The 19905-nt window shown below is 32.1% G+C and overlaps 1 protein-coding gene across 2 annotated transcripts; it reads left to right on the top strand.

The window, feature by feature from the left end:
- The first annotated feature begins 2677 nt into the window (after nt 1-2677).
- LOC143911716 (nose resistant to fluoxetine protein 6-like) lies at nt 2678-14421 on the top strand. 2 transcript variants are annotated; one of them, XM_077430722.1, is made up of 15 exons: nt 2678-2718; nt 3541-3808; nt 3880-4092; nt 4996-5231; nt 7822-8015; nt 8529-8650; nt 8727-8853; nt 10250-10405; nt 10487-10606; nt 10678-10923; nt 10994-11089; nt 11710-11839; nt 12683-12857; nt 12933-13075; nt 14087-14358. In XM_077430722.1, exons 3-15 carry the CDS (start codon nt 3888-3890, stop codon nt 14306-14308), a joined length of 2172 nt encoding a protein of 723 aa, XP_077286848.1. In that variant the 5' UTR covers nt 2678-2718; nt 3541-3808; nt 3880-3887; the 3' UTR covers nt 14309-14358. The 2 variants fall into 2 exon arrangements, with proteins under 2 accessions (XP_077286848.1, XP_077286847.1); XM_077430721.1 differs by lacking the exon at nt 3541-3808 and having other exon boundaries at nt 3842-4092; nt 14087-14421.
- Nucleotides 14422-19905: the final 5484 nt, after the last annotated feature.

The raw sequence follows: 19905 nt of genomic DNA, 5'->3' as shown, positions 1-19905 counted from the left end.
TGGATTTCACTCAGCAGGGATATTCAATTAAATTTTCATAGCATCCTGTTGCAAAGTTCTGCAGTTGTTGATAAACTTTTTTAGTCATACTTTTATAGTTGCTGGTTTAGAATTTGGTCTGCAGATAAACCGGTAATTTAGTAACCTAGCAATTTGTTTTTCGTAGCTGTTTTTCAGCGGAAAGTAACAGATAAGGCCCACAATATTATCAAATAAATGACTTTTACTTATATATAATGAGTTCGAGGTCATCTGAATCAGTTGATTGCATTTGATTATATTCATATGATAAAATATTCTCAGACACGAAGTATAGAGATTTGTCTGTTGTAGGGTTTGTTATAGAGTCTCTAGCTAAGACAAATGTCGTAGCAGGAAAATTTTCGAGAGATTTGTCTGCTGACAAATCTCCCATAAGTGGCGTCTATGATTTATTTAAATTCAAATTTTAACCTTTGAAGGACGGAGCGTCGAGATCGAACGAGTATCCCGAACCGGGGTCAAGTAAGACCCCAGTATTTTTTAAATCAAAATACAGATTTTCTCAATACAAATGGGTTTAATATATATCTTATTAATCATTTTATACATCAACATAAAAAAGTTTTAGTCCTATAGCATGTTTTTGACTATTTTTGTATTAAGAATAACGACAAGCATCAACACGCAAACACACATAGGTAAAGCCAACAGGCGACTGCACGACTCAATAGCCACACGCCAAAAGCGACAAAAACAATAGCTTACGAAAATATAGCTGTCTCTTTCTCTCGCATTGATTCATCGATCAACAAGAATATGCAAGCGAACAGTCAAAAACATGACTAATCGCTACCGCCTTTAAATCATACTTTGGAACGTAGAAATGTATAAATGTATTTTTTTACGATGTACCCCCTTTTCTAAATCATACAAAATCTATTAAAATAAATTTCTTGTAGTTCATTCTAGGAATACAAGAAATATAGGGTGTATAGCTTTGAAAACCACATAGTTATTACGAAAAACGTAAAAATTGGGGCACTTGCATACCCCACTTCGGTGAGGGAGGGTTAAAGCAAACTGTTTTATTATAATTAATATTCATGTAGTTCCCAATATTTTATTATGAATATGATTCAATGCGCCATGAGAAGTTAAAAAGGAAATCATTTCAAATCGGCAACGAATTTCAATAAATAAAAATGTTGTAAGAGAGTTCTGTATTTACATACAAGTTGAAATTATTTATTGTAATTATTCTAAACTCAAGTGCAATAAATTTCGCATACTTAATAAAATAGTATTTTAATTTATAGAAATCATACGTATCCATGCAAGCACATATCATATCTATTGTGTATGAAAATGTTTCAAAGTGCGACGAAACTAATAATTTTTTGTTGATTTCCGTGATATTATTAGTATAATGTATATAATTATAAAAAAAATTATATAAGTGCACGTATAAATAAGCAAATCAATTTGGGATTTTAAGGTCAAGAGGGACATTATTTGTCAGTGGCGATGCAAACCTTGAATCGTCTTCTAACGATAAAAATTCAAAAATCGCTTTCAAAATAAACAAATCATATAAATTAAGGAAAAGGCCTAATAAAATCTAACTCAGTGCCAAATTATCATATAATATTATAGTTAGTGTGAATTATATTGACGCGGTACGTGTATTTTTGTGTATTTCAGAAGTTGTAAACAATCGAATTCGCCGATTTGATATTTTGCCAAAAATACTTAATGATATGGAATCTAGCTTAGATCATAGACGATTTTTGGAAAGGGTTGGAATCTTTGAAAGAATTTTTCGCTGGAAATCTAAAAATGGTATTCTCATTTAAATATTTCATTATTCTTAGCAAGCTATTTCAAATTAATTTACTTTTATACTTAAATTTTTTCCAGTTAATATATATTGTTTACTTTTCATTGAATATTTTTTAAATTAACAAATTTTATATTAATACAAATAAATTAAAGGTTGTGGCTATTTGCAGGTACTATATCTGCGAACTATTGGCTATTTGCAGGTACTATATCTGCGACTGTCGCAAAGCCTTCTGCGCAGCGGTCTGTTGATTTTTCAATAAATATATAATACATAAATTATTATTATTCCAGCATCTACAAACTTAAAATTCGATACAAATGGACAAACGCATTGCATATATACATACATACATTGACCAAGCCATCGATATATACATATATATACAGGCGCGGCTCGTGCATAGGAACTGCGGCGCTGCAGTACCCCCAGAAAAATTAAAAAAAAATCGCATTTACAACTTGTATTTAGATATATTTGACATACTCATTAATAATGATTATGTCAAATATCTAATCAATCTTATTTAAATTATATTCACAAGTTGTAAACGTATACAAATGTGATTTTTTTGTATTTTTCTGGGGGTGCTGCAGCGCCGCAGTTCTATGCACGAGCCGCGCCTGTATATACATATATAAATATATCCTATGGTTCCTAAATAAAATATGTAAATGCAAATATTATACTTAAGAAAAGTATTTATGTACATTATGTACAAAAGGAGAGTTCACTCAATCGTAAAAAATTGGTAAATAAAATTGAGCGCAGAAAATTAAAAAGTTGACTATTTCTGTTGCATACAATGTAGGAATTGCATACATTATTAAAACTATTGTGATATAAAGAATTCGTACGCACTTTGCCTTAGTATTCCATTCACGATGCACGGTTAGGTACGTTCTGATAAATCAACTGCATATTTCAATAACTTCATATTTAACAATAATAGTTAATCAATTAAAAAATAATACACATCAATGATCAAATCATTTTATTTTCTTTCATTGATTTAAAAAAAATATTGTGCTAGTGGTTATTATGCGTTTTAATAAAAAAAAAAGTGTGTAAGCTTAATGTTATTTAATATTTATTCTTTTTTTTTGTTTAATTTAAAAAATAATAATTAGTGAATTTGAGCGTTCGTGTAAACTTTTATTAAAAATAACTAAATTATAAAAATGTAATAATTATTAAAATAAAATTTAAACTAAAAAATATTTCTGAAACTTGGAAAATTCATTAAAAAAAATTTATTTCAAAGATTCCACCTTTGCCCGGATATAATCCATAAATTTTTTTAAGAATATTCTTCAGTTATAATTAATAACAATTTTTTAAGTTAAAGCTTAAATGCATTTTATAAAATGTAAATTTCACTATGAAATTTACTTTAAATGATTAAAAATAAAATGGTTGATAGAAGTTAAGCACTTTTTTTACCGTTATTAAATTTGGAACGTTTTTATAGCTGAATTTTTTTGTTATTTTTACATGTACGGAATTTATTGTGTTCCGTTTTTTCGGTGCAAGGCACTTTCATGTTCGGTTTTTTTGGTGTGCGGTTTTTGCAAAGAACAGTGTATACATTGAACTAAACAGTATATACATTCGGTACATAAGTTGAACTTATTTAAACAAAAAAATATAACTACTTCGTTTGATAAGGTGGAATTACGGCTTAACTTTAAAAAAAATCAATATACTTGTTATTTCAGTTCATTTCAGTTAGAGGCTTATGACAATGCTCATCGATATTTATTTCCTTTATTTTAAAATTTTGCCATAGTAACATTACAAAGTAGTTCCAAGTCGTCACATTAGCTAAACAAAGAAAAAAATGCAATAATAAGAAAATAAAACAATATAAAAATATCTATAGTTTCCTACTGCCAAGTTAATTAAAATGGTGTATGTAAATGTATTTGGTTTAACAATAAGAACTTTCTGTTTAAGAAATAAGTGAATAAAATAAAATAAAAACAGGTGAATAATAAATATATGTATGTATATTAACAGATAATCTATGAAGATAATAAGTTAAAATAAGATTGCAGGCTTCGTAATGCTTATGTTGGTAGCAGTGCTGGGACTGTCAATGTCAGCAACAGACGTTCTAAAAAGCAACATAGACGACCAACTTATGAATCATTCAGCGTTCTACGGCTTAGCTGCAACAGCATCCATAGAAAATTCAACAACTCTATGCGGGAAGCAATTAACCAAGATGGCCGACGCGATCGTCAACAAGAACAGATGGGCCATCAAAAGTGAGATAAATATAATTAACCCTAGCCTAGAGAAATGTTATAATAATACAAGTGCCTTTATGAATAAATACATTGTGTCAATAATACGCGGAACGTCTCCATAACTACGCTACAACGCACGGAATATAATCAGGGTCATCACATGTTCACTATAGAAATTAAAGTTTTATTTTGATATAGATTTATTTACAATTTGAGTTTATGGTGGTGTTGGGCGTTGGTGGCCAATCTAATCAGTTGGCGGATTATTTTTATCCACTTTTATTGTATTTGTCTGTCCTTGGGAACTCTTAAATTAACGTTTAATGTATAGTTTCAACAAAAATATGTATAATATAAAATGAACGATTTTTATATTAATAAAATTAAATTATCAGTTATTAAGATAATTTAGTCTTCGGCGCCACCAAGATAAATGTTTTTACATTTATTTAAAGATAATTTTTACATTTCTCTTGTGTCACCCCTGAAATTTTATGTAGAATGCGAGCCATGACACTTTTAAAAACTGTCAAACTACGATTTTTATTGAATAATATGTTACTTAAATGATAAATTTACTTAAAAAATATATCCCATGCTATTTATTGTGTGTTTTTGAATGCATTGTGCAATTTTTAAAGATGCACTTGCTCTTGTGAATAACATAAACAAACAGAGAAGTTTTTATCGGACATACGTCGAGCACCAAATATCAAATACGACTGACGCCAAAATTATTTGAAAAGGTCTGTGGACATTCCTCACTTGACAACAATATGACGCCTAAAGCCACTTCTATTATTATAACATTTATCTGCCCTAGTCCTATTAAAATACACAGCTATCATCGGCAAAGTTAAATTTGCGTATTGATTGGTTGTATATATGTATGTATATATAAACATTTTTTTTTAAATATAGTGATGGACTCGTCTGGGATGCCAAAAGGTGGTCTGTATTGGGGTGGAACTTATTGGTTAGGCAGTAGGACGCAGTGTGACGCAATGGGTATTCTTAAGAATATTGCTGTGAGTCCAGTATTAGGTTCCGTAACTACAGAAACGGTTAATGATTTGCCACCATTTCCGGTAGCTTACTTTGCCGCTTACTTCAAACACGATTCCGAGATTCAAGTCATTACTCATTTGCCTGACGAGGTATGTACATATTATCAAATATTATTGTGTATTTTATTATTAAAATATTTAGCCTGTAGGTACCAAATATCTTTACCTATCGGTACGCTAAAGATATAGTGCCACTTTTGGCGACAATGCTATTGCGCTTGAACATTGATCTGAATGATCTTCACTTTTTTTTCACTGCTAAATCTGACCTGAAACCTCTCACATTCTGAATCTACAATATTCATATAGCAGCCGTCACCCAACTTAAAATAATTCTGCAGTGCATTGGGCACTATTTTCAACGCATATCTGATTCAGAGTGAACTTCAAATATGTTTGCACAGTAAAACTTCGATTTAACGGGGTTTAGTCTAGTTTGTAGTAGGTAGAAACATTGATGTATAATACACTAGATCCGCCCTCACGTCTTATACTGGTCTCCCTTTTGGCGCATGCAAAATACATGGCGCATGCACAGTTTCTCTTAGTAGGTAGGTAGGTACCGCTGCGTCGTAGGGAAAAAAAACACTTTTTTTCCCAACTTCCCCGCTAGTTAAACCCCCCGCACCCCTCAGTTAGTGAAGACAAGATCTCCGACCAAAATCACACATCAGGGCCCATTTATGTGTATTATACATCAATGGGTAGAAATCATTCAACGAGTGGAGAAAATTGAGACAGTGTGCGTGCTCGTGTGTACAGAGATCGTTAGTCTGACTCCGGCTGCCGAGGTGAATCGAGGTGGCATGGCTTGAAAGTGACAGCGTGGTTACGAAGTTCCTAAGATTTTTCCGAAACTTCGACAATTATGTATATGAAATGGTTAGATAATAGATAATGCATCACAATAAGATTTTTGACCCAGCGCCGACTTCAAATTCCAAAAAAGATATTTTGAAGTATAGAAAGATATTAAATTGAGCATATTTTGGATTATATTTGCAATTTTTTTTTTTTGCATTTGTATTTTTTATATGTTGTATTTATAAAATGCAATAAAACTAGAAAATAAAAAGGTAATTTGGTTTCATTTTCGATAAAACTTAAAAAAAATAATATATGCAAATATACGTAACGCATACCTTGCAGTCAACCGGTAGTTACCAACACTGTCTCAATTTCCTTCACTCGCTGAAGGAACTCTAGTAGGCAGTAGGCTAGTACATAGTTTAGACTAATAGATAACAGCAGTGCATAGTCTGGTTTCTATTTGCATTGCATACTCCTTTATTTTAGTAAAAAGTGCATTTGACAGACACCCCCACCACTCGCATTAATCCGTTAAATCGAAATTTTACTGTACTGATTTTCATGTTCTGTATTATTTTTCACATACTATAAAGTTGCTTGGGGAAAGGCTTTTACCTGCAATGATTTCCCGTTGCCTTCTAAAGTGGAAAGATCGAAAATAGAAATGTCTTGTTTTAATAACCTGAATTTTATAATCATCCAGATCTTTTCAACAGCAATATACATAAATTGTTTACTTTTTGCAGGGATTTATTTTTATTTTAATTCAATCGAACATGTACATACATACATATGTCGCATTTACCGATCGCTCCAAAGCAAGGAGTGTACTAATACAGATACAAAACAATAATAAAATTAATACAAGCATTTTATGCAATGTGAATTCATACAAACGTCATCCACGTTGACACCTGTGGAGAAATTTTTGCAGCATTTTATTATATAAATTGGCGAACATCAAGAAGCTGAATAACTTGAGATTTGCTAGAGAGATTGGAAAGGAGATTCCAATTTACAGGAACCGTTTCAATGAAAATCAGAAATTTTGAGAAACTCTGAAAGGAAACGATCGACCTGGAGTCACAAACCAAGGTCTGGCCAACAGCGGAAATGTGACCACTAGTCCACGCTGGTTAATTTGAATCCATGACCTATAGATATAGTATTGTTGCGTAGAGGTGGGTGGCGGATCCAAGTAAAAGGCCAAAGTCGTTTCACAGCATTTATTGGTGATTAAGGAGATACACACACTGGCAGTGCTCCATGTCCACTGGCAGTGCTCCATGTCTTGATATGGTTTAAGCACCTCCTTATAAAGGACAGGTCGTCTTCGACGACCTGTCTTCGAGTAACCGGGCATCTTCGACGTCCGGTTACTTCCCCACTGTTTAGTCACGTACTCGGATATGCAGTCCCATGCTTTGGCGTTGTCAGTTCTAAGAACTCCACGGGAATGCGACCGTGCATTCGAGGGTCTCTCATTGTTAGCCGACTTGCACTCAAGCCTGGAGATAATCCTCTTAACCAATTATAACGGCGGCTCCTTTTAGCATAGGCTACACTATGTAAGTGCATACAATGCACCTACATATGTATGTATGTGTGTCATCAATGTGGATAATAATTTTCTAAGGAATCGTTTCAATGATGAAGCAAAATATTACAGGCAACGGTTCATTTGTATTTTATAATCATCCAAATCTCTACATACTAGCCTGAGAATGGGATTGTGAATTAGCAAGTCATGTGTAAATGAGTTTAATAAATATTGTATACTTGCTAATGAGGCTGCATAGTGGAAACAAGTTTGAGCTGTTTCACAATAAAAGCATGGATTTTTACGTTTTTTTTTTAATATCTATTACAGTTCAGGATAACGTTGGGCTTGTGCTTACCCAAATCTTGCGAGGGGCCAGAGTTGGCTGTGCTCTTGCAAAAATATTTCGATGCTAAAATTTTCGTACATCAGAACATATACAATGCCACGTTTCAAATGCAGGAAGTCAAGAAACTCGTCGACGACTACTCTTGGCTGCGGGAATTTAGAACGATTATTATGGGGTGAGTTAAAGAACAAGTGAAGATGTTAATTTAAAAGTGAAAGTATGAAAGTATAAAAGAAGTTATATATGGTTAAGCTGGTGCATTTGCGCGCGGTTCACTCGTGCAAACTCTGAACCTCACCACTGAAGTAACGTCACTAAGATTTTACGTGTTAAAAATGCATAACGACTCATGTATGTGATTCAATCTTCTCATCAAATTATTGGTTGTCAAAAGAAGGGTGAACAACCAAAGTTATACTGCATCTTAAGCATGTTAACGCGTCAGAATTACTTGTTGAAATTAATCAGCAGTATCGATACTGGGCAGGTCTAGCCAACGGGTCCGCGCGCTATGTACTTGATCGCAAGCTGCAGCCGTTACAGTGACGTCATACGCTGAAAGTTTAGCCTTGAACTTTCAATTTGACATCTCCACTTTGTTATTATTTTCAGTTAAACATGAATGCTTTCAGAGTCATTAGAAAAGAACATTTCATATTATATTAACAACACCTTAGTTGACTTTTAGATCGATCATCCTTGGAGTGGTGATGATGAGCTTGTTAGGAACAATATATGATATTAAATACTATAAATCGATGACTGACCCAAATCATTTGCACGAAAATGTGGAAAATAAAAAAAAATATGGTTTGTCAAGTTTTATTGATTTTTAATTGGTTAAATTTGTATATGTATATAATGTTTAAAATTGATTTAATTTTAGATAAAAAATATCACAATATTGGATTGGGATTTAGGATTTTGAGATGTTTCAGTGTGTACGAAAACAATAAAATCATTTGCAGCATGAAGATTTCAAATGATTCTATATCAGTCATACATGGATTGAAGTAAGATATATGTAATGGTGCGTACTGACCAAGCCGACGAAGGCAAGTGAAGTGGATTATTCGGCTTTGGGACCAGTGGCGTACAAAATATCGAAATAAATTTATTTTTTCGGTCGTAAGCAGAGAAATTATAATATTTTTCTGGTCGTAAGTGCTTATCGTCGTAAGTCAAAACAACGTTAGTCGATGACTAGCTGTATATGATTGTTGATGCTCTAATTTTAGCTCAATTTCGGAAATTTATTTAAATTGTGTATATTCTGTTTTAACTTTCGATATTTCATTTTAATCATATATATAAAGACGGTTATCTGCGTGTGTGTGTGTGTGTGTGTGTGTGTGTCCTAACTCTCGCCGAACATAATGAATGAATCGATAAAAATCGATAAATTCATTTTTCGTCGAGTCGACTTTGCCGCTCACTTCGACCACTCATCTCAAATAGCCTGAATATAGGTCTAAATTGAGCTAATGGTCACGAACATCACGCCAAATCCAATTCTTCATTTCGCCTTTTTTTTTTAAACATTAATTGAAATATTCCTTCTCGCCATATAAAAATACGTAATTTTAATAATTTCATTTAGCGAGGTTTTGAACCATTTTTTTATATATTTATTTTTAATTAAATTTAAATTATTTATATTTTGACGATATTCGAGAAAAAAATTGATTTCATTCACCGCGGGAATCAAACATCGGACCCTCCGATCCAAACGCGATGTGCTCACGAGCTCGCGCCGTACGCCATATCCTCGCCCAGAATACGTGTTGTAAATACACATCATATGTATATGCACGTACTTTGTTATGTGTAATAATAATATTCAACGTTTCGAGGTCAATGACCGTTTGGGTATAATCGGAAAATATTACATTTTGTTAACTTTAATTAACATTTTGCTAACGTTAACTTTAAGAATTGAGAGTCTACGAAAATAGCGGTTCCGGTTCCGGATTTTTTTTCAGTTTTATACGAGTATATTATAATTTTATACCCATGTGATGATATTTCATCGGGCTATTCACTAGTTTTAATATAATAACCACTGAGCAACAAAAAAAAAAATACCAGATCGGAAACTAATCAATCTTTACTAAGTTTAACCCACTGAATTCAAAAATGATAATGATTTTTGTTGGTTCGCTCTCGTTTATGAGATATTATAATTTTAATTTTAATATTTAATTTGAATTTTTTAATTCAATTTTCGATATTTAATTTTTATTTCGATATTTTGTACGCTAATGGTCCCAACGAGCGTTAATTAACACCGTTTTCCTTCGTTGGCTTGGTCAGTACGCACCATCAAATATATATAAGTATATTATTTTTATGTTGTTATATCTATATATGAAGTTACTTTATTGATTAGGATTCTTATTGATATTGCAGATTTTTTTCGATGATTTTAATCATACTGGGTCACACTGTTATATCAATTAAAGGATTTTATGACAATCCAGTGAAGATATTTTACGTATCGGAGGAATACAATGTACAAGTTCTGGCATCGTTGCATTTTACTGTCGACACATTTTTCTGCATAAGGTAAGTTTGTATGAATAAATATACATGCATATCCTTTTTAATATATTAAAAGCATTTTCAAGTAGGTTTAATACATTCCAGCGGATACTTATTAGCATCTTCATTTTTCCGAACTGAATACGACGAGTCTGGGACTAAAAAATACGGTGTACTGGATCGAGTTGGATTGTTTGTAGCTATGTTTGTAAAGCGATTCTTAAGGTTTGGATTTATCAGATAGCGCGAATAAAGCGATGACTTTTGAATAGTTCAGTGATTTCTAATCGCCACAGGTTAACTCCGTCGTATATGATCACAGTGGGTCTGACATCTGTAATATATGCGTGGAGATACAGAAATTCTGTGTTTCCATTGGACGAAAGGAATGATTTGATGTGTTCGACATATTGGTGGAGAAATCTTCTGTATATAAACAATTTGGAACCTGTGAACGAAACTTGCATGACTTGGAGCTGGTATCTGGGAAATGATATGCAATTTTTCGTGATCACTACTTTCTTACTAGTCTTATCTACGATGTGAGCGCATATAAAATATTGTATGAATATTGTAAGAAGGATCATTCATTAAGACTTATTATCTTTTCAGGTATTTCAAAACTGCTGCAACTCTTTTGACGGCTACTTTATTTGGATGTGTCGGTTATACCATTTATTTGGTCTACGATTTGGAATTCACTCCTTAGTAAATGGGCAATTTTTTTGTATCTATATACATATCTATCGCCAGTCAATAGTTTTCAACTCTTGGTTCATGAACTTATTTAGATAGTGAAACTATTGAAATCAATTGGGAATTGGTTATATTGTGTATAGTAGAGGAATTGGTTCTATTGTATAGTAGAGGAGTTGGTTCTATTGTATTGTACTGTAGAGACACAACTAGGTTTAAAAAATCATGAAATTTAGTTTTAGAATTTTTTGAAATATGATTACCTGAAAAGTTTTCTGATTACCTGAAAATATGATTACCTGAAAAATGTTCTGAACAGCTATTTTTTGGAATCTCCTGAAAGGTGATTTCTTAGAATTATTTAAAACATAATTTCATAGAATCGTCTGAAAGGTGATTCTTAGAATCTAACAGTTCATTATAACATCATTTTTTTTTCTTTTAAGTTAGGCAGATTTTTTAGAGAAAATATCAATCAGTTATTTTTTTTTACTATTTTTTACTTTGGTTTGGATCGGCTCATAGCTGGTTTACGTTTCTGCTCAGTTATTATTCAAACGTTTGTGAACTAAACTGAGTTGAGAGCCATTGGCATGGTTAAAATTTATTGATGGATTTTTTTATAATTTTAGCTTGGATGAGTTCTTTTTAAATATGGCAACCTTTTACGTCAATCCTAGAATAAGAATTGGAGCTTATATCGTTGGTGTTTATTCTGCATATTTAGTATACTATCTAAAGAAAGAACTTCCCTTGAGAAAAGTAAGATATCTATCATATTATTATAGCTCGTCTAATGTTTTTAGGAAAGATGTTATAGATTTGAGCACTTCTGTGGAAAACACTTCTTAAAAAATTCTTGCTTTATTAACCCTACCTATTATTCATTTATTCCTATATCTAATTCTATGGCTATGCATATCTCTACTTCTAACTACATATGTATACAATTATTAAAATAACTAGGTAAGAGATTATTATCTAAGTCATATTCACATTTTAAAGTGCTTAATTTAAGACTATTTTTAATATTTAACCATTCTAATTCGTCTAACATTCTTACGTTTTCTTACATACGCCATTTTTTTAGGAATTGCAATACGGGTATACCGGTTTACCGGTAAATCGTCAAAATTTCGCCATCGGCAAATACCGGTTACTTATAATTAATTATATATTATGTCATTATTCACCTAAGATTTATTTTTTAATTACTTAAGATTCAATCTAGATTAACATTTTTAGGAAAATTAACCAAATACAGTTATCTATCCATGAAAAGATATTTTTTTTTAATTTCTTGGTGAATACCGGTATACCGGTAATAGGAAAAATCATTTAACTTTTACCGGTTTATGAAATTTGACGGTAAATTGCAAATCCTAGGTACAGGTAAATGACACTTTATACATATGTATGTTTATTTCTCGATGCTATGCAGGATATAAATTGAAACATACATTCGACCCAAACTTCCACTCTTCTGGGTTTGAAAACTACATACATACATAAATCCTACTTACATTAATATATTAAATAAATATATTAAATAAAATAATGGGTTAATTTAAGAATAAATCTAAAATTTTGTTTCTTAATTTTCAGTGCGTTGTCAGATTACTGTGGATCGGAGCTTTGTCAATGTTGGTATGCATTTTATTTGGATTGAGAACCCGCAATGTCAGTTTGGCTTATGGTGCTTTATATCTGGGAGTTTCCAGAATTTTATGGGCTTCGGCAATTGCTTGGGCATTGATTGCGTGCGAAACTCAAAACGGGGGTTTGTTTTTTTTCTTATCTAATGCGTGGTAATCTGGTTTAGTAAAAGTAAATTGTAATATTTTCACGTTTTCAGGAATATTTACGAAAATTCTTGGCTTCAAATACTGGTATCCGTTCTCGCGGTTAACTTACGTGGCGTATCTTTTAAATCCATTGGTTATATTCTTACTGGTGTCGTATTCGGATGCTGCCTACCAAATGGAGGTACCTAATCTGGTAAGTTGGAGTTATTTTTATTTATTTATTTAATAGTAAATTTCTAGGTATAACAAAACCAAAAAAAATAACAAACTTAAATTAATAACTATAATAACAATCTACATACATATGTATATATTTTAACTATTAATCTTGATTTAATTACAGCTTCCACAGAGGTATCCATTAATAGTCTTCAATCTAGCTCCTCTAATGTTTTTAGGAAAGATGTTATAGATTTGAGCACTTCTGTGGAAAACACCTGTAATTCTTGCTTTATTAACCCTACCTATAATTTATTTATTCCTATGTCTAGTTCTATGGCTATATAGGCATATCTCTACTTCTAACTATGTATACAATTATTAAAATAACTAGGTAAGAGATTATTATCTAGTTAATATTCACATTTTAAAGTGCTTAATTTCAGACTATTTTTAATATTTAACCATTCCAATTAGTCTAACACTCTTACGTTTTCTTACATACGCCATTTTTTTAGTTATATAATATTCGTGTACTTTAAAATTTAGCTTGCAATCTATTTAAATGCATAATTACTTAATATTATCTACTACTTCTACCACTCTCCCATCCAAAACCAGATCAATCACAACGCTTTTATTATTCATCCACATCATATTTGTATAACTTAAGTTTGCTTTCAGTTTATTCTCGTATAATCAATTCATAACACGATATAATTCCTTACATAGAATATCAATCATGACTTGCACATCGTCACCTACAATATAAACTAGCGTATCATTTCAAACATATGAACTTGACAATCAAATACTTTCACCAAATCATTTATATATAAAATGAACAACGGTGGTCCTAATTTAGACCCCTGCGGCACTCCATATGGAATAACTAAATTTTTTTATATAAATTTATTAAACTATTTCGTCAATTTTTAAAAATGCGAATTTTTCAAACTATTATTTTTTTCGATAGTGTGTATAATTCATTCATATAAAAATAGCATATTGTAAAATTAATATATGTATTATAATTTAATTTCAGTTATTCATGGCTCCTGGAATGACGTTGCTGTCATTTTTAGCGGCATATGTTTTCACCTTGTTAATAGAATCGCCTACTATTGCTTTGAATAAAATATTTTTCGATTACCTGAAAAGTGCTAGAAGACGCCCTCAAATCACTTCAAGGAGTGCGAGAAAAAACGAAGGATTCGAATCGGACGAAAATGCCAAAGTTCCAGATGAAATTGTCTCCAAAAATTAGCTGGTCTATTAATGTGTGATTATTAATTATTATTATATTAAGTATTTTCGTATTTTTATTTTTATACCTTTTATCCTTTAGACTTAGAGAACAATATCAAACTTTAAGGAATCAAAAAAAAAACATTTACATTATTAATTATGTATAAATTGGCTACTGACATTTTTGTGAAATCGCTAATAATTAAATACAAATTTGTACAATTAATTTATAAAACAATTTACTGTAATTACTGAACGTGGGTCTACTGACCTGAATGTACAGACCGTTTATTTTATTTACTGACCAATTTTATAGTGTATGTAATTAATAGACGGTGGACGATAATTAGGAAAATCTGCTTTTAGGGCGTCATGGCTATTGCTAAATTTAGAGAAAATCCGTCCCTTAGTAATTACTGATAGTTTAAAGGTAGGACCGAGAGCGTGCTGTTTTTTGTTTATTGTTCACCGTGCATTGTTCATTTTATAATGAACCTTTTTTTTGCACTTAAGCTTTGTAGTTTGCTCTATTTCCTGGAAAATAGACCCAACATGCCCTGTTTCCGGGAAATAGCACGCTTATGGTCCTACCTCTAGTTATAACTAGATATCGACGGTCGGTTTCTATTTGGACAAAAAATGGGTTCACCATTGTCAATTTCTATTGTCAACCTTTATTAGCCTCTAGCTTTGTAAGACAATAGCATGACAAAAAATAGTTCACTTTTGTCAATTACTATTGTCAACTTTTTTTTGCTCTCTTGCTTTGTAGGACAATAGTAAATGGTAATAACAATAGTGAATCGTTTTTTGTAGGCAAAATCAACTTGTCCGCGAATCTCTTTTTATTACATACAGCGCCACTGCGGTGGTTTGAGTTTCATTAATGTGTTTCGCATAGGAGCAGGTCTTGTATTGGAGAAATCGATGCATTTTTGTGTGTAAAAGCAACTTGGCTGCCGAAAAAAGGCAATAAATTAAACATTCAGAATTTAAATCATTTTTCATTTTCAGTCAGAATTTTAATAACACCACGGTCATAATTATATCATTCAGGGTCAGGATAAATAGCTAATGGTTAGAATAAAAATGGTATACATATGGTCAGAATAAAATTAAAAAAAGGTCAGAACAAAAATAATAAATGGTCAGAATGTGAAAGTTAATAAATGGTCAAAATGTCGACAATTGATAAATGGTCAGAATAAAATTAATAAATAGTCGAATAGTCGAATGTCGAAAAATAATAAATGGTCAAAATATTTAAAAATAACAAGTTGTCAGCGGAAATTATTTTTTTTCTTATAGACAATATTGCAAATATGTAATTAAAAATGAATTTTAAATATGTTTAAGTAGTTCTTCTATTAAAAAAAAATAATAGGCTTCAATTACCAGTTAACTTTCAAATTTATCGCTCATAAATTATCTTATTATACAATAGTAACACCTGTAGTCATTATATATTACCCAAAAAAAAATATATTATAATTTTTTATTTATCGATCATTATATCATTCATTTTTGTGTATTTTTCTAATCGACAATAAACTCAAGGCACTTTGACACTTGATAATACCAACTGCTAAATCAGCGTCTTCCAAACAAAATAATCTTGTCCGGAATGAGAATGCCTAAAGTCGTGAATATTAATGAGTTAAGTCAAAGAGCGAGGATAATCGTAGAGGGGGTGGTAGCTAAGGTTTGATAGATGTTTTGTTGACGAGGGTTGTAAATTCTGCGTGGGCGCGTAACGCGTGCGAACTGCCATTGTCTGCCAATGATACTCGTTCGACGTTTGTCTATTGTACTATTGCCAACTGACAAAAATGATTCTGACCATCTGTCATCATAATTCTGACCATTTAACATAAATTATGACCAATCCAGTTTAAATTCTGGCCATTCAATATAAATTCTGACCAATTAGTATAAGTTCTGACCATTTAATATTTACTCTAGTTCTAGTATTCTGACCGTTTAATATAAATTCTGTCCAATGTAATTATAATTCTTACCTATGTTATATAAATTCTGATCAAAAACAGATTAAAATTCTGACCCGAAAATTACAAGCCATAACAAACTATCAGCTAATTACAAAATGCCGGTTAACCGTGTTTTCTCTCTTGTTTTGTAATAAATTGTCCTCCGATCTCTTTTTATAACTAGTTTTCGGGGGTGGAGCGTGCTTTTGGAACAAAAAATGGGAGTTTTGCGGCTATTTTCCAGGAAAGAGGGCAAACTACAAAGCTAGAGAGCAAAAAAAAAGGTTCACCATAAAAATGAACAATGGTGCGCAGGGTCGCGCTGATTCTTAGTTATGACCAGTCTTCGGCGGACGAATGCGCCGAAACGGGATCCTTTTGTTAATTTCTATTGTTAACCTTTTTATTTGCTCTCTAGAGAGCAAAAAAAAGTTTATAGAAATTGACAAAAGGATAACATTTTTTTCTGTGCTGGCGCACTTCCACACCGCTCTCTAGTTACAACTAGAGGTAGGATAGTCACAGTGCTATCCATTGTTCTATTGTTGTAAATCTTTTGTAAAAAAGGTTCGGCAAACCTTTAACAATGCATTTACAACTTTTGAACAATACGCGGCACCTTCTGGGTCCGGTGACTAGTTATAACTAGACACCGGATAGTCACAGTACTATCCATTTTTCCATTGTTTTAAACCCTTTGTAAAAACGGTTCGGCAAACCTTTAACAATACGCGGCATTTACAACCTTTGAACAATACGCGGCACCTTCTGGGTCCGGTGACTAGTTATAACCAGAGATAGGCGCGAAAATGCGCTGAAACGGTATCCGAAATTTTAATTTCTATTGTTAACCCTTTTTTTTGCTCTCTAGAGATCAAAATAAAAAGGTTAACAATAGAAATTGACAAAAGAAACCCATTTATTTCGAGCTGGCGCATCCTAGGACCGCTCACTGGTTATGGTCCGATATTCGGATGCTTTTTTCGAATATATTATCGATTAATAGTGTCGTGTTTTTGCATTGTGTGTAGTGTTATTGGTGTTGCTTTCATTTTTGATAAAAAAATTGCAATTGTGATTTAAATACAGTGGTTAAACTGATTTCTGAAAATATATATCGATAAATTATTATATACTTAGTACGGTAAAAAATAACAAAAGAAGAAAGAATAAGAAAAAATTGTCATTTGTTATTTTTTTTTATTTGAATTTTTACAATGGGCGATTGTTGTAAAATGTGGCGTGAACTATGTGTCAATGCAATTGATCGTATTGAGAAAAGATTTTCATCCTTAGAGCAGTTAATACGAGGCTTGAATTCTCCTGTACTTGTTAGTAGTGTTGTGCCTTCTCCTTCTGTTTCTCTCGTTGCTGATGCAGCCGTGAAGATGGGCAAAAAGAAAAGAAATAGACGTAAATCTGGTCTGCGAATTAATCATGAAAAACCTGGACAACCCGCATTACCTGACCGACCTTCGGCTGAACAACCTCCACTTAGACGTAAATTTGAGGTGGGAACAGCAGCTTCTGGAGTTATTGTTTCCGTCAAAAGGAATGTCAATATACATATATGGAAGCTCTCGTTGGACACTTCGTGTGACGAGGTTTTGACTCACGTTAGTGCCATCTGTGGATTAAAGGATGGCATTGTGGTTTCCCCTCTCAATGCACGAGGATCATATACATCCTTTAAGGTATCTGTTCCTGCTTCTGTCGCTGGCCTGTTATTTTCTGCTGGTTCTTGGCCTGCTGGTGTTCATTTTGGTAGATTTAAAGATTGGGGAATGAGCATTAAGAATATAAAATCGAATACTAATACTACTTCTATGTCTGCCACTGACGTTGTTTCATCATTAGAGCTGCGCCCAAGTGTTTCATTTGCTGATGTTTGTTCGGGAGCTGCTAAATGTTTGAAGCCTGATATTAAAACTACGTCTGCAAGTATTGGTGAATCTTCTATGGAAACGGTCGCAGTGACGTCTATGTATGCCTCTTCTCCTACATTTGCCTCTTCTCCTACATCTGCCTGCTCAAATGGTCCTGATAGTCGTGATGCTGTTGTGACTGTGTTGGCTTCTTCTTCTGCTTCCTCTTCCGTTTCGTCTCCGTTGGCTCAATCAAAACTGCCATTTCTTGCCTCAAAGAAAGTCACGCGCCAAACTGGGAGACCGAAAATTGGTAATTTATTACCAAAATGCACGAGGTCTCAGGACAAAGCTGGCTGCGTTTAATTCAGCCGTTTCTACTACATATTTGTGATGATATGGTAGCACTAACGGAAACATGGTTGACTTCATCATTTTTTGATGCTGAACTTTTTGATTCTTCCTGGAGGCTGCATCGTCGCGATAGAGTAGATCGACGTGGTGGTGGTGTATTATTTGCTTGTCGTGATTGGTTTCGGTCAGTCCGGATGACAAATTTTGAAACTCTATCTGGTGAGGACTTATGGAATTCATAACTTGAAAATCATAATCGAGAAAGAATATTACGAAATACAAAAACCTTGTAAACATTCAAGACGATAAACGATATATAATAATAATAATTATTATTTTTAGTTGTTTGTGTATATATATGTTTTGTTTTTGTTATGTTTAATTTATTATTTTGTTTCTTGTCTTTTCTGTTATATTTTTGACCATTGTGGCGCATTAGGAATTCCTGTAATGCTACAACGGTCCAAACTTTAAATAAATAAATAAATAAATGATCAAGAGCATTTTAGAGTTACAGTTCAATTGCAAATAAATAAACAGGTCAGGTATGTGTATTCTATTTTACTACAAATGAAACATATAAATGTTTTAAATAATAAATTACTTTAATTTAAGAAAATAAGACAAGACATGGTCAAATCATTCATAACAATATTTATTAAATTTTCTATAACCAACTTATTTTGGAATAATACTACTTGATGAGTTTTGACATGACTTTATAATTAGTTTATTTTCCTGTGGTATACATTCCAAAATCAAAACATTTACTTTAGATGATTTTTACCACCGAACGAACAAAATAATAGGTGGGAATAATATGCTATAAACCGGATCTCGAATAATTTAGTCATTCTCTGTAATATTGAAAATTATTATTATTAGGTTTTGCATAAATATCAATTTTACAAAAAATAATTTAAATTGTATAAATTACCACGTTCGTTTTAAAATGCAACTGGAATCAGAAATCAATACGAATTCTCTATGGATTACGATACCTGTAAATTTAGTCACTATTTATTAGTAATAAATTTTACGCGTAAGGTGTTAAAAGTGAATATTTAAATTAAAAGACAATCATTTATTGTAAACAGTAACTTCCATTTTTTTCCATTATATTCTTTAAAGCTGTTCTAATTTATGTAGATCGGTTGTGAAGGCACTTTGAATTTACAGACAGATTTTTGAAATAAAGTGATTTATAGACGGAATCAATTCAATTTTTTGATACTTAGGTATCAAAATTTTAATAATTTAGACATTTTTCATCACTCATGCGGAATGAATTCCGAAACAAGTGATGTCATTTTAAAAATTATAAACATGTGTGAGATTGCAAAAAAATTGCAAAAATATATGTATGTATAATTTCCTTAGCAGATATTTACATGTAAATTTGTTTCTAA

The sequence above is a fragment of the Arctopsyche grandis genome, chromosome 5, assembly GCF_051622035.1.
Source record: "Arctopsyche grandis isolate Sample6627 chromosome 5, ASM5162203v2, whole genome shotgun sequence".
Classification (NCBI taxonomy): domain Eukaryota; kingdom Metazoa; phylum Arthropoda; class Insecta; order Trichoptera; family Hydropsychidae; genus Arctopsyche; species Arctopsyche grandis.
The sequence above is the reverse complement of the archived record's forward strand: the minus strand, read 5'-3'. Positions and strand labels throughout refer to the sequence as shown.